Source organism: Oncorhynchus clarkii, chromosome 25 (assembly GCF_045791955.1).
Source record: "Oncorhynchus clarkii lewisi isolate Uvic-CL-2024 chromosome 25, UVic_Ocla_1.0, whole genome shotgun sequence".
Classification (NCBI taxonomy): domain Eukaryota; kingdom Metazoa; phylum Chordata; class Actinopteri; order Salmoniformes; family Salmonidae; genus Oncorhynchus; species Oncorhynchus clarkii.
In genome coordinates, this window is record NC_092171.1 from 3,660,051 (window position 1) to 3,674,807 (window position 14,757).

The window sequence follows — 14,757 nt, forward strand, 5'->3', positions numbered from 1 at the left end:
GCAGGTGGCTAGCTTAGCTTTTCACCGTGATGTACTATAACCTCTGACATCTGAAGTACTGACGCCTCCGAACAATAAATATCATGGCTTTCAGGGGTCACTGGGTCACCTGTAATGTTGGTGCTTTGTGATAACATTGCATTGGGATTGTACAGGCAACTACCGTATGAAACTACCGTCCATATAATATTAAAATAAGTTTGATTTCCGACTTTAGTATGGAAGTCCATTTTACTGAATTGCTTTACTTTGCAAAGCAGAAGGAACAACTGACATTCCAATGAATGGCAGCAGAAGATATGCTTTCTGGTCCTGTGTGGCTCAGTCGTAAGAGCATGGTGTTAGCAAATCAAAGGTCTTAGGTTCAATTCCTGCAGGGCTCACAAGCTAAAAATGTATGCACACTCACTGTATTATGAGTCGTATCAACGTGACTTCTAACCCTGCTGAAAAAAACAACATAGACCAGCATAGGCTGGTGACCAGCCTTCATAGTGTTTTTGTTGGTGACCAGCCTTTGCTGTGTTTGGGACATTGGTTGCCAGCGTACCAGCATCAAGTCGATGCAAAAAGGCTACAATCTACAATCATTTAGCTGCTCTAAATTATTTTTACCAACAGGTAAACAACACTTTGTTGATAAAAGTAAACTATTTTCAACAGAATTGGCTGGAAAGCCTCAATGCTTTAGGAAGCTTTGTTTCCCCATCACTACTTAACAAAAACATTGTTGATTCCATTTGAACTCATCTCATATTTTTTGTATAGCCAATTAGTGATACTGAACATGAAATGCCCATGCTTTCAAAAGTCTGAGTTGCAAATTTACACTGAACATTTGTGATAATAATTTTAACACCCACAGTGTTAAAGTAAACAATTTCTTAGTGTGTATACAGTATGTGACCCACTGGAATAGTGTTAAGATAATAATTTTCAAAGTGTTAATACCCTAACACCCCAAGAGTCCCTAACTCCATGGGTGTGGGAAATTCTGACTTAAATTAAGACTTTATTAGAGCTGATGCTGTTACACTACACTTTATTAGAGCTTATGCTGTTACATTGTTGGGTGTAGTTTAAAACAACAACAATTTATTCTTGTTGTTTTTGTTGTGGTCCTCTGTCGCTCAGTTGGTAAATCATGGCACTTTCAATGTCAGGATAGAGGGTTCAATTTTCGGAACCAGCCATACGCAATACATTTATCCACGCTTGACTGCAAGTTGCTTTGGATAAAAGCATCTGCTAAATGGAATATATTATATTGAAGTTGTTTATGACAATTTTTACAGGTTGGTTTACCTGGTGAGGGAGATGTTGCGTCGGGGCACCTCCTTCAGGTCGTTGACAGAGGCGGTCTTCCCAGCGAAGCAGTAGTTGGGGTTGTAGTCGGTCATGATGGTGGAGGCCCTCAGCTTGCTCAGTTTACAGTCTGGGCTCTGGAGCTCCAGCTGAATGGACTGTAGCTCTATATGCTTCCGTCTGTACACTGCATAGACAAGAATATAAATATATTATGATGAAACATGGACAGATATGTGAAGGGATGTAAAATATGAGCAATGTCGGCGTCCTGGATTATTTTTCACATAAATTGAAAGCAGTCATTCCCCTCCATGTGCAGTGCCCTTGTATGTTGTATTATCGTGTATTGATTTAGTGTATTCTGTATGGTAGTGGTTCTCAACCAGGGGTACTAGGACCCATGGGGGCACTTGGCCTATCCACAGGGGATGCTTGGGAAGACTTATGATATCATATGCCTACAGGTAAAATACACATGATGGGGTACTTCAGGGGTACTATGGGCAGAGCGAAATTCAGTTGGTGCTACAGTAACTGAAAAAGGATAGGAACCACTGCTGTATGGTGACCTAAAATATATATATTTCCATGCCAATGGAAAATCAAGTTATTGTATCGTGAAAGCTTCATGTCTCTAGGATCAACTGAAGTCATTCAAAACCACTTGTGCATTTAATTTAATATGTGGTGATACTGTAGATCTGAAAATAAAGCACTATTAAAACATGTTTTTTAAGTTGATACTTTGTCAACAATATGACAAAGTGAGCAGGAAGACATACATTCTTATTTGCCTACGCTTTAAATGGAGTATATTTTATTAAGGCTTCATAAATAATAAAGACTCCATAAGACATTTAGAAGGCTTGTTTTCCCCTCTTCAAACTACACACATTACCCCCATAATGACAGGTTTTTAGAAAGTTATTACAAATACAAAACTGAAGTATGATATTTGCATAAGTATTCTGACCTTTTACTAAGTACTTGGCAGCGATTACAGCCTCAAGTCTTCTTGGGTATGACGCTACAAGCTTGACACACCTGTATTTGGGGAGTTTCTCCCATTCTTCTCTGCTGATCCTCTCAAGCTCTTTAAGGTTGGATGGGGAACGTCACTGCACAGCTTTTTTCAAGTCTCTCCAGAGATGTTTGATCGAGTCCAAGCCCGGGTTCTGGCTGGGCCACTCAAGGACATTCAGAAACTTTTTACAAAGCTACCCCTGTGTTGTCTTGGCTGAGTGCTTAGGGTCGTTGTACTGTTGGAAGGTGAACCTTCACCCAGTATGAGGTCCTGAGCGCTCTGGAGCAGGTTTTCATCAACGTTCTCTGTATACTTTGCTCCGTTCGTCTTTCCCATTGATCCTAACTAGTCTCCCAGTCCCTGCCGCTGAAATACATCCCCACAACATGTTGCCACCACCATGCGTCACTGTAGGAGTGGTGCCAGGTTTCCTCCAGACATGACGCTTGGTATTCAAGCTAAAGAGTTCAGTTTTTGGTTTCATCAGACCAGAGAATCTTGTTTCTCATGGTCTGGGAGTCCTTTAGGTGCCCTTTGGCACCAAGCGGGCTGTCATGTGTCTTTTACTGAGGAGGGGCTTCATGTGTCTTTTACTGAGGAAGGGCGTATTACCTAAAATGGATCAATTTAAAGTGTAGGTTCACAGCTCCAATCAAGATGTGTTGGTCCTTACTGAGACGTGGTTAACTTCTTGGTGACGGGGCAGTATTTTCACGTCCGGATGAAATGCATGCCCAAATTCAACTGCCTGCTACTCATCCCCAGAAGATAAGATATGCATATGATTAGTATGTTTGGATAGAAAACACTCTGAAGTTTCTAAAACTGTTTGAATCATGTCTGTGAGTATAACAGAACTTATTTAGCAGGCGAAACCCAGAGGACAAACCATTCAGATTTTTATTTTTGTGAGGTGAGGTCACTCACTTTTTAATGCGTTTTCATTGGGAATCCAGATTTCTAAGGGACCTTCTTGCAGATCCTATCGCTTCCACTGAATGTCCCCAGTCTTTAGAAATTGGTTGAGGTTTTTCCTTTGTGTAATGAAGAAGTAGCCCTGTTCAAAACGAGGGTCACTTCAAGTGTACTGTTAGAGGCGCGTGACCAGAAAGGTAGTGTCAGTTTGTTTTCTTCCTATATTGAACACAGATCATCCCGTCTTCAATTTGATCGATTATTTACTTTTAAAATATATTACAAAAGTAGTTTGAAATGTTTTGGCAAAGTTTACAGGTAACTTTTGAGATATTTTGTAGTCACGTTGCGCAAGTTGGAACCAGTGTTTTTCTGGATCAAACGCGCCAAATAAATGTACATTTTGGATATATATCGACGGAATTAATCGAACAAAATGACTATTTGTGATGTTTATGGGACATATTGGAGTGCCAACAGAAGAAGCTCATCAAAGGTAAGGCATGATTTATATTTTTATTTCTGCGTTTTGTGTCGCATCTGCAGGGTTGAAATATGTTTTCTCTCTTTTGTTTACGGAGGTGCTACTCTCAGATAATAGCATCGTTTGCTTTCGCCGAAATGCCTTTTTTGGAATCTGACATGTTGGCTGGATTCACAACATGTGTAGCTATAATTTGGTATCTTACATGTGCGATTTCATGAAAGCTAGATTTTTATAGTAATTTATTTGAATTTGGCGCTCTGCATTTTTTCTGGCTCTTGGCTAGCGTCCCACATATCCCAGAGAGGTTAAAGAACAACCAGGCATCCTCTACTGACGGGAGGAGGTCAATTTCCTTCCAAGATACCCGGGCCTGCTCTCTGAAGTATTTTAGGCAGCGTTTGACAGTGATGAGGGATTGTCGTTTGAACGCGGACCCATTACGGATGCAAGCAATGGGGCAGTGATCGCTGAGATCCTGTTTGAAGACAGCAGAGAGAGGGAGGGCAAGTTGGTCAGGATGATATCTATGAGGGTACCCATGTTTACAGATTTATGGTTATACCTGGTAGGTTCCTTGATAATTTGATTGAGGACATCTAGTTTAGATTGTAGGATGGCCTGGGTGTTAAGCATATCCCAGTTTAGGTCACCTAACAGTACAAACTCTGATTAGATGGGGAGCAATCAATTCACAGATGGTGTCCAGGTCACAGCTGGAGGCTGAGGGGGGTCTATAACAAGCGGCAACAGTGAGAGACTTATTTATGGAAAGGTGGATTTTAAAAAGTAGAATGCTCGAACTGTTTGGGCACAGACCTGGATAGTAAGACAGAACTCTGGAGGTTCTCTCTGCAGTAGATTGCAACTCCGCCCCCTTTGGCAGTTCTATCTTCACGGAAAGTGTTGTAGTTGGGGATGGAGATTTCAGAATTTTTGGTGGCCTTCCTCAGCCAGGATTCAGACAAGGCTAGGACATCAGGATTGGCAGAGTAATTACAGTATTTAACATTAGATCGTCTCTAAGATTTACAGGAATGTGGTTGTGAATATAGATCGCAACACCGCCCCCGTTGGCATTTCAGTCTTTTAGGTAACCATGTATTGCTACCACTGTATCATCAAAGGTATTTTCTAAGTGAGTTTCAGATATAGTCAGAATATGAATGTCATCTGTTACAGGCTGCATATGAGCTATTTGTAGCACTTTTCTTGGTTGCTTGATTGTTTTTTAATGCTTTACTGGGAAGCTTATCAGAAGTAGACTTGCTCATATTATTCATCATTGAAAAGTCATTGTTTCAAAGCAGACTTGAAATGCGTGGAGCCAAGATGATTTGGATGGACTCCGTCATTCCTGTAGACCATCTTCTGTTTCCAGAAGGTGTCAAAATTATCTATAAAAGTGAATCCAGCAGAGCTACAGTAATATTTTGCCAGCAGTAATCTTCACACCCGCGGCCCAACGATTGTCCTGGACCTGAAATGATTGGCAGCTTTTTAGTCTTTTAATGCTAAAATCAGTTCTTTAAAATACATTTTCAAATGTTCCCAGCCAGCCCTCCTGATGTTGTTTAACCCCACATGGACTATGACAATGTAATTACCCGGCATCTGTCGCAGAACAGTCGGAAGTAGCCTTGTGATGTTCTGTATTCTTGCTCCTGGGTAGTATAGCGTTTTTGCCTTTGGGACGAGATGTTTCTCACCATAAAGCTGCCTATAATGACAGCTGGTGATGTTGAATGGGCTGGTCTCTCAGTCAACCTCATGGTCTGATGAGGGTGGGGGCTTCGAGGATCTGAACCCGAGTGAGAAGCCTCCGGAGAGGGAGACAGAACTGAGGACGAAGACGCAGGTACCCCTGCATCTGATCTTGAATGGGAAGCCCCCAAGGAAGAAGGCACCGGAACCTCTGGATCCAGGGTGGCATAGGAGATATCTTTTGCCAGAGGAAGCTTTCTTCGTCTTTCACAGCAAGTGGCGTACCTCCATGGCTGGTTGGTTGGGTCGAGAATAGCTCTGTTCTCCATGGAAGGGGGAGACCCCTTCTGGGATGGAACCCTGCTGAGCACCGGCCAGTGTGGAAAGCGAAACTTCCACCAGACCAGAGCGGCGTCCGGCTACTTGGGTGGAAGAAAAAGAAAAGATAGGTGGGCGTGGATACCCCAGTACCATGTGTAGGTTTGCTACTTGCTTGCTATGAGTAGCCGCTTCACTCCTGTAGTCCTCCGCAAGCAAGCAGTTGCCACATTGAAAGTCAGCACTGTCCACATTGTCCCGGAACAAAGCAAAGTAAACACAGCTCCTGCAACGCTGGAAACGTTCAATAGCGACCTCCATTTTAAACCTCAGAGCCAGCTAGGCTTTTGTGTCTATCCCCCCATGCGGAATCTGGCAGAATCCTGGGACAGACAGCAGCGCTCACAGCAACTAAGCCCAACAGAGCATCCAAAACAAAGTACACTGCTCAAAAAAATAAAGGGAACACTTAAACAACACAATGTAACTCCAAGTCAATCCCACTTCTGTGAAATCAAACTGTCCATTTAGGAAGCAACACTGATTGACAATACATTTCACATGCTGTTGTGCAAATGATTGAAATTATATGAAATTATAGGCAATTAGCAAGACACCCAAAATAAAGGATTGGTTCTGCAGGTGGTGACCACAGACCACTTCTCAGTTCCTATGCTTCCTGGCTGATGTTTTGGTCACTTTTGAATGCTGCCGGTGCTTTCACTCTAGTGGAAGCACGAGGCTACAACCCACACAAGTGGCTCAGGTAGTGCAGCTCATCCAGGATGGCACATCAATGCGAGCTGTGGCATGAAGGTTTGCTGTGTCTGTCAGCGTAGTGTCCAGAGCATGGAGGCGCTACCAGGAGACAGGCCAGTACATCAGGAGATGTGGAGGAGGCCATAGGAGGGCAACAACCCAGCAGCAAGACCACTACCTGCGCCTTTGTGCAAGGAGGAGCAGGAGGAGCACTGCCAGAGCCCTGCAAAATGACCTCCAGCAGGCCACAAATGTGCATGTGTCTGCTCAAACGGTCAGAAACAGACTCCATGAGGGTGGTATGAGGGCCCGACGTCCACAGGTGGGGGTTGTGCTTACAGCCCAACACCGTGCAGGACGTTTGGCGTTTGACAGAGAACGCCAAGATTGGCAAATTCGCCACTGGCGCCCTGTGCTCTTCATGGATGAAAGCAGGTTCACACTGAGCACATGTGACAGACGTGACAGAGTCTGGAGACGCCGTGGAGAACGTTCTGCTGCCTGCAACATCCTCCAGCATGACCGGTTTGGCGGTGGGTCAGTCATGGTGTGGGGTGGCATTTCTTTGGGGGTCCGCACAGCCCTCCATATGCTCGCCAGAGGTAGCCTGACTGCCATTAGGTACCGAGATGAGATCCTCAGACCCCTTGTGAGACCATATGCTGGTGCGGTTGGCCCTGGGTTCCTCCTAATGCAAGACAATGCTAGACCTCATGTGGCTGGAGTGTGTCAGCAGTTCCTGCAAGAGGAAGGCATTGATGCTATGGACTGGCCCGCCCGTTCCCCAGACCTGAATCCAATTGAGCACATCTGGGACATCATGTCTCGCTCCATCCACCAACGCCACGTTGCACCACAGACTGTCCAGGAGTTGGCGGATGCTTTAGTCCAGGTCTGGGAGGAGATACCTCAGGAGACCATCCACCACCTCATCAGGAGCATGCCCAGGCGTTGTAGGCGGACGTGACAGAGTCTGGAGACGCCGTGGAGAACGTTCTGCTGCCTGCAACATCCTCCAGCATGACCGGTTTGGCGGTGGGTCAGTCATGGTGTGGGGTGGCATTTCTTTGGGGGTCCGCACAGCCCTCCATGTGCTCGCCAGAGGTAGCCTGACTGACATTAGGTACCAGGATGAGATCCTCAGACCCCTTGTGAGACCATATGCTGGTACGGTTGGCCCTGGGTTCCTCCTAATGCAAGACAATGCTAGACCTCATGTGGCTGGAGTGTGTCAGCAGTTCCTGCAAGAGGAAGGCATTGATGCTATGGACTGGCCCGCCCGTTCCCCAGACCTGAATCCAATTGAGCATATCTGGGACATCATGTCTCGCTCCATCCACCAACGCCACGTTGCACCACAGACTGTGGAGGCCACACACACTACTGAGCCTCATTTTGACTTGTTTTAAGGACATTACATCAAAGTTGGATCAGCCTGTAGTGTGGTTTTCCACTTTAATTTTGACTCCAAATCCAGACCTCAATGGGTTGATAAATTGGATTTCCATTGATAATTTTTGTGTGATTTTGTTGTCAGCACATTCAACTATGTAAAGAAAAAAGTATTTAATAAGAATATTTCATTCATTCAGATCTAGGATGTGTTATTTTAGTGTTCCCTTTATTTTTTTGAGCAGTGTATATTAAAACACTGTCATCTTTTAAACTTGAGGTTTCTAGTTCAGGTTTTGGCATTCAACAGCGTTCAACAACAACAAACATACGTCGCAATCTGATGACGTGTTAGGTCTGTGAAGGATCAGCCATTGATCCATCAAAGTACCTAGTCTGTGCGCAGCAATCTTCCTGATTGTGTGTGTGTGTATGCACATACGCGTGCTTGTGCGCACATAACGTGTTCACATGTAATGGTGTGTTGTGTTCTCACAGTATGTATAGATACCTACATGTTTTTAATATGCCTTACACCAACATTTGTGTGTTTTTGTGCCTGTGTGATTCCGCGTAAGCTTGCGTGTGTGTGTGTGTGTGTGCACACAACCATAGGTGTGTATCTGTCGCATTTCACCACTCACTGATCATGACTCCAGACACAGCTAGCAGCAGGGCAGCGATGAGGGCTGAGGTCCCCACAGACAGACCCAGGGCCAGATGGGACAGGGAGGGCTGGGGTGGCAGCGGAGACACCTCTGTCAGGGGAGAGAAGAGTTCAGATCTGGGTGAAGTACATCTTATTAGAAGATGTTGTGAATTTACTTTCAATCATCTGATGACTGTTATTTATCGAAATAACTAACTATCTTTAGTTATTACCCGATTAAATTAATCATGTAACAATTAACTCATTAGGAATTTGGGGCACCACGAGAGTTGTTGGTTAAAGAGTTACCATCTCCCGAATTAAACTCTACCACATCCATAAAACAGTCAACGTATTAATCATAACCTCATATCATATCATCATTCTAAACAGTCGTAACCTCCAGTATCTGCAAAAAACCCAGCCTTACTAATTCAGTACTACACAAATTGGTTTAATTATTTATTTACTAGCTAACTAAATGATAACATAGGATAAACATACACACTTAATACATTAGGATAAGGTCCCTAGCGGCATGTTACAAAGGAGATGTAGATAGAGAGAGAAAGAGACACTTATCGTTGATACATTTTAGGAACTACTCTCACAGTAATCACATACTTTGGACAGGAACCACCGCCCGTTTGGAGTAAGAAATCATGAATATATTTACGTTTAAATGCCTTTGTTCACTGTGGATCTCTGTCGGTACCAGCCCTCCTAAGGAAGGGTGTTGAGATTTCAGTGGAAAGCTTGTAAGGCTCTGATTGTCCAAAAGGGGTCCCCCCTACCCTCTGTCTTCTACTGTTGTTCACTCTGGAAGATGCTCCTTGGATGATAGGCTAGCCAGCCGTTTCGACGGTTCCCATTAGTGATGAGAGTAGTTGAATACGGTGATTTGAGAAGGGTAGTAGAATAGAATGGTTTGAAGAGTAGTAGAATGGTCCCACTTAAATTCGCTTTTCTAGATACGTTCCTTAGGACAGCTAATCAGCTGCACCAGTGATTTTTCAGGAGGGGAGTTTCTCTTCTCTACCTCGTGTTGATATTCAGAGATCAAACCACTTTGGACGTGAGCTGCAGCTAAAACGTCTCTCTGGTCTCCATGTTAATATCTTTACCAATCCTTTTATGCACTCTGGTCAACAGGGTTCTGTCAGACTGACACGCTCTCTGACTTCACTCGGGGTGTTGCTACTTACTGTGCAATGTTTATAGGAGACAAACTATCTCTTATGGCTCCTAAAATCATATTCCTATCTTAGGAAAAATACTTTCATAATTTGTCATATTGAAAATACAACGTAGAGGATGGAGACTTCATATACCTACTGTATATACTTTTCAAGTTACAGTAGGTGAGGTGTCAATACCCAACCAGCTCCCTCCTCCCCTCTTCTGTGTGTAAGAGGTGGTTATTGTGATCCATTGCCAAGCTGATCTGACCCATTCAGATCCTTACAGGACAGTCATGACAAATTAAGTGAATATTAATGATGGGCACAAGTTCTAATTGCTAATCCTATGGATGGATACAAATATGGAAAATCTATTCCAATATCAGCTGAATATTTTTTCGATACGATAATACTAGATATCGACTATATAAAAAACTAACTTTTCTGTTGACTTCCACAGCTCGGTTAAGTCTGCTTGCTGACTGCCCATTACGCCTGGTATGAATGATCTGAGAGCTATATCATATAAAATGTTCAATATTAGTGCCAACCACTACGGAATATATTGTTGTCGCAGTCATCTTTTGGTGGTGGATAATTTTTTGTGTTGGCTCAGAATCTTTGTTTACCCAGACAAGAACCATAGTAAACTTCTATTAGCGCCTGCATACGGCATATTATTTCAATACTTTACATGTGCTACACAATGGTCACCAATGGTATAGTCCACAAAATGCAAACTCCAAGGTCAGTCAAGCACACATTAAAATACTTTCAAGTACTAACCTTTAAAGTTTTTAAAAGAATGTGACTTATGTTTTTGACCCAAGTCTGGAAAAGTAATATGGAACAATGATTTCACCTCTGCAAGCTATCCTAAGTATTGATCAAAATTGATCAATTGATCAAAAAATTATAACAATTAGTGAATTATTACTACATCATTAAAAAGCATTTCCTATGAGTAAGATTCAATAAAGTATAGAACCCCTGCTAATAGATTACTTTTAAGTGGATGATTTAAGGAAGATTAATTATGTTTTAATTTATATGTAGAATTCTATTATAATCATCAAATTGAGCAAGGCACATATATCTCTGATTGTTATATTACAAAGGTAGTGAGAGAGAGTGTGTGTGTGTGTGTGTGTGTGTGTGTATGTGTATGTGTGTCTCTGACCTGTTGATGCATTGACACAAGAGACACCGTCGGGGGCAAGTTCGAGGTCCTCGTCACAGTAACACATTGTCCCCTCCTCGTTCTCATGACACTCGCCCGTCTCACAGTGGCTACAGTTCTGCACGGGGCAGATGATCACTTCTCCATCACTTTCCATCCCTATACAGGCACAGACACAGGAAATGGTCAACGGATATGCTCCGTGCAGATGTCTTACCGTATATGCTGCCCCATTGCTTTATTCCTCAACCCACAATATACAATGTTACAGATGCAATAGCCTCCATATGCTAGAATAGAAAATAATAGAATAGAATAGGCTGGGAGCAGCACAGTGTCAACTGCAGAGCAGCGCTTTGCTCAAGGGCACAACAGTAGTGAAAGGTACCTGGGAGCAGACACCAGCAGACCTCCGATTGCCAGTTCAATTCCCACCTTCATCACCCTGTCTGACGCCTGCCTACTGGTCCGCCTCACTAACCTCTACCTTGCCAGTCGCCGCACTGTAGTTCATAGACTGTGTACTGTAATTGTCTCATTTCATCATCCGTTACCTTTCAGAGCATCCAGGAAGATCTCTCCCTCTGGGTTGGTGAAAGAGGAACCGTCATCCCCGTCCTGCTTTGGGTCATTTGCTTCAGAGGTGCTGCCACCTAGAGAAAGTGAAGGGGATGGTCGTGGTAATAAAATGACGCAATCAGTCAGCGAACTTACTACAGAGTACCTCCATGGTATATAGTAGGTGTCGAACTCATTCCACAAAGGGCCGATTATCTGCAGGTTTTCGCTCCTCCTTTAAACTTGAATGATGAATTAAGGTCACTAATTAGTAAAGAACTCCCCTCATCTGGTTGTCTAGGTCTTCATTGAAAGGAAAAATCAAAAACATGCAGACACTAGGCCCTCCATGGAACTAGATTGACACCCATGGTATGTACAGTAGGTTTAATTTAATCTAAAGTGCTACCTGATGATATTATCTAATGATAAATAATGATAATAAAGTTTTATGGACCAACAATGACAAAGTGACAGAAAGGGTGATTGAAAATCTACATGACATCTACAATTCGGAAAGTATTCAGACCCCTTCTCTTATCCAAATTTTGTTACGTTACAGCCTTATTCTAAAATTGATTAAATAATTTTTTCCCCTCATCAGTCTACACACAACACCCCATAATGACAAAGCGAAAGCAGGTTCTTAGACATTTTTGCAAAGTTATTACAAATAAAAAAACATAAATACATTATTTACATAAGTATTCAAACCCTTTTCTATGAGACTCGAAATTGAGCTCAGGTGCATCCAGTTTCCATTGATCATCCTTAAGATGTTCCTACAACTTGATTGGAGTCCACCTGTGGTAAATTCAATTGAAAGGCACACACCTGTCTATATAAAGGTCCCATGAATGCATGCCAGAGTAGAAACCAAGCCATGAGGTCGAAGGAACTGTACGTAGAGCTCCGAGACAGGATTGTGTCGAGGCACAGATCTGGGGAAGGGTACCAAAATATTTCTGCAACATTGAAGGTCCCCAAGACCTCAGGGAGGTGACCAAGAACCCGATAGTCATTCTGACAGAGCTCCAGAGTTCCTCTGTGGAGATGGGAGAACCTTCCAGAAGGACAACCATCTCTGCAGCACTCCACCAATCAGACCTTAATTGTAAAGTGGCCAGACAGATGTCACTCCTCAGTAAAACGCACATGACAGCCCACTTGGAGTTTGCCTAAAGACACCTAAAGGACTCTCAGTCCATGAGAAACAAGATTCTCTGATCTGATAAGGCCAAGATTGAACTCTTTGGCCTGAATGCCAAGCGTCACGTCTGAAAGAAACCTGGCACCATCCCTACAGTGAAGCATGGTGGTGGCAGAATCATGCTGTTTTTGACTGGCAGGGACTGGGCAACTAGTCAGGATCGAGGGAAAGGTGAATGGAGTAAAGTACAGAGAGATATTTGATGAAAACCTGCTCCAGAGCACTCAGGACGTCAGACTGGGGCTAAGGTTCACCTTCCAACAGGACAACGACCCTAAGCACACAGCCAAGACAACGCAGGAGTGGCTTTGGGACAAGTCTCTGAATGTCCTTGAGTGGCCCAGCCAGAGCCCGAACATTTCTGAAGAGAACTGAAAATAGCTGTGCCGTGACGCTCCCCATCCAACCAAATAGAGCTTGATAGGATCTGCAGAGAATAATGGCAGAAACTGGGGTATCGTTTGTTGATTTATGAGGGGGAAAAAATATTTTATACATTTTAGAATAAGGCTGCAATGTAACAAAATGTGGAAAAAGTCAAGGGGTCTGAATACTTTCCCGAATGCACTGCTTTATATTATTTTTATTTATTTTATTTAACCTTTATTTAACTAGGCAAGTCAGTTAAGAACAAATTCTTATTTACCCTCCCCTAACCCGGATGACGCTGGGCCAATTGTGTGCCGGGATCGAACCGGGCTGTATATTCATATTACTATATACTGTATATTTACTGTATATATTTTTTACCTACCTCTATACCCCCCTCCTCCACCACCGGATGTACAGGGGCCTCCCCCTCCCCCGAAGCCCCCTCGGGTCTTCCAGCCCAACTTCTGGCAGGGTTGCCCCCCCTGGCCTCCAAGTATTAGGGGTCTCCCACCCAGAGACCCAGGATTACTGTCATTCCAACCTCCGCCTCCACCTACACACACAAAGATACAAAGGACAAACACTAAGACAGTTATACACTGGATTAAATCATGTGCACACATTTATTGACACGTTCTGGATAGCCAATCAATCAATGAACACTTGATCGATTGATTGATTGATTTCTGGACAGTCACAGTCCTTAAATGTTGCAAGCAAATCCTCACATGGGCACCATAATGTGGAGGATCATCCTCATATGGGGCACCAACATGTAGATAAAGGCTGTTCTTATGGGATGGCAGATGGTAATATTATGATTCATTTGATTGAAACTCCCTAGCATCCACCCATTCACACTCAGGTCAATGTCTGAAATAGAATCAGGAATGCTTCCAGTGCTGAGCCAGAAAGACAGTAACCACCTCTGTATCTGATAGAGACTTGGCAGTAGTTTGTTGTAGGGGCCTCCACCTCTCCTCTCAAAACCATGCTCCGGCTCTAGTTAGCACGAAGACACCCACAATTAATCCTACACAAACTCTCCCAGCTCGCGTCTTGCCCTATTTTCTCCTCTTCTTTCCCACCAGTCAAATGAGACAAACAAGTACATCCAAAACCTAAAAAAAAAGAAAATCCTACGCCAGCAACAAACAGTAAACAGACCAGACAGAGCAAATGTATTATTTGCCCTCAACGGGCTACACTCACAGTAAGCCAAAGGCCTACTGAACAGCCTAATATGACTCACAATGAGTGAATAATGGATGCAGAGATGTGTAAAAAATTAATGTAGAGGCGTTGTGTTTGCACCCCAGGTAGAAAAGGAGAGAGACAAATTGTGAAGTTAATAGGCATGCAAACCTGTCATCTTGTCCTGTCTTAATTTACTAGTAAGAAATATAAAATTACTATGAACTGAAGTAGGGGTCCTATGAAACTCACATTTTCTTTTGCCATAAACAGACCACAAAGCTGGAGTACACCCAAAACAGGAGTGTATAGTTTCCAATGCAACGTTCTACGGTCAATTTCTCACATATAAAATGTATAAAAAACTTAACAAATAAACCAACTTTATACAATACTGTTAACAAAAATTGCCTATCCCCGCTAAAGCATACTCTAGCTGTAAGTAACAAGCCACACAGAAAAGGTATTTGAAACACATAATGGAGCACAAGACACTGAAAACACTGGGT

The 14,757-nt window shown here is 43.2% G+C and overlaps 1 protein-coding gene across 1 annotated transcript in view; it reads right to left on the bottom strand.

Moving 5' to 3' along the window:
* Positions 1-14,757, bottom strand: part of LOC139384000 (c-ros oncogene 1, receptor tyrosine kinase) — a 678,262-nt gene that overhangs the window by 27,591 nt on the left and 635,914 nt on the right. The window contains exons 16-20 of the mRNA XM_071128628.1: positions 13,437-13,607; positions 11,469-11,567; positions 10,915-11,073; positions 8,549-8,662; positions 1,306-1,492 (exon numbers count right to left, since the gene is read on the bottom strand). Of these exons, the coding sequence (XP_070984729.1) occupies positions 1,306-1,492; positions 8,549-8,662; positions 10,915-11,073; positions 11,469-11,567; positions 13,437-13,607 (730 nt within the window). The remainder of the gene's footprint in view (positions 1-1,305; positions 1,493-8,548; positions 8,663-10,914; positions 11,074-11,468; positions 11,568-13,436; positions 13,608-14,757) is intronic.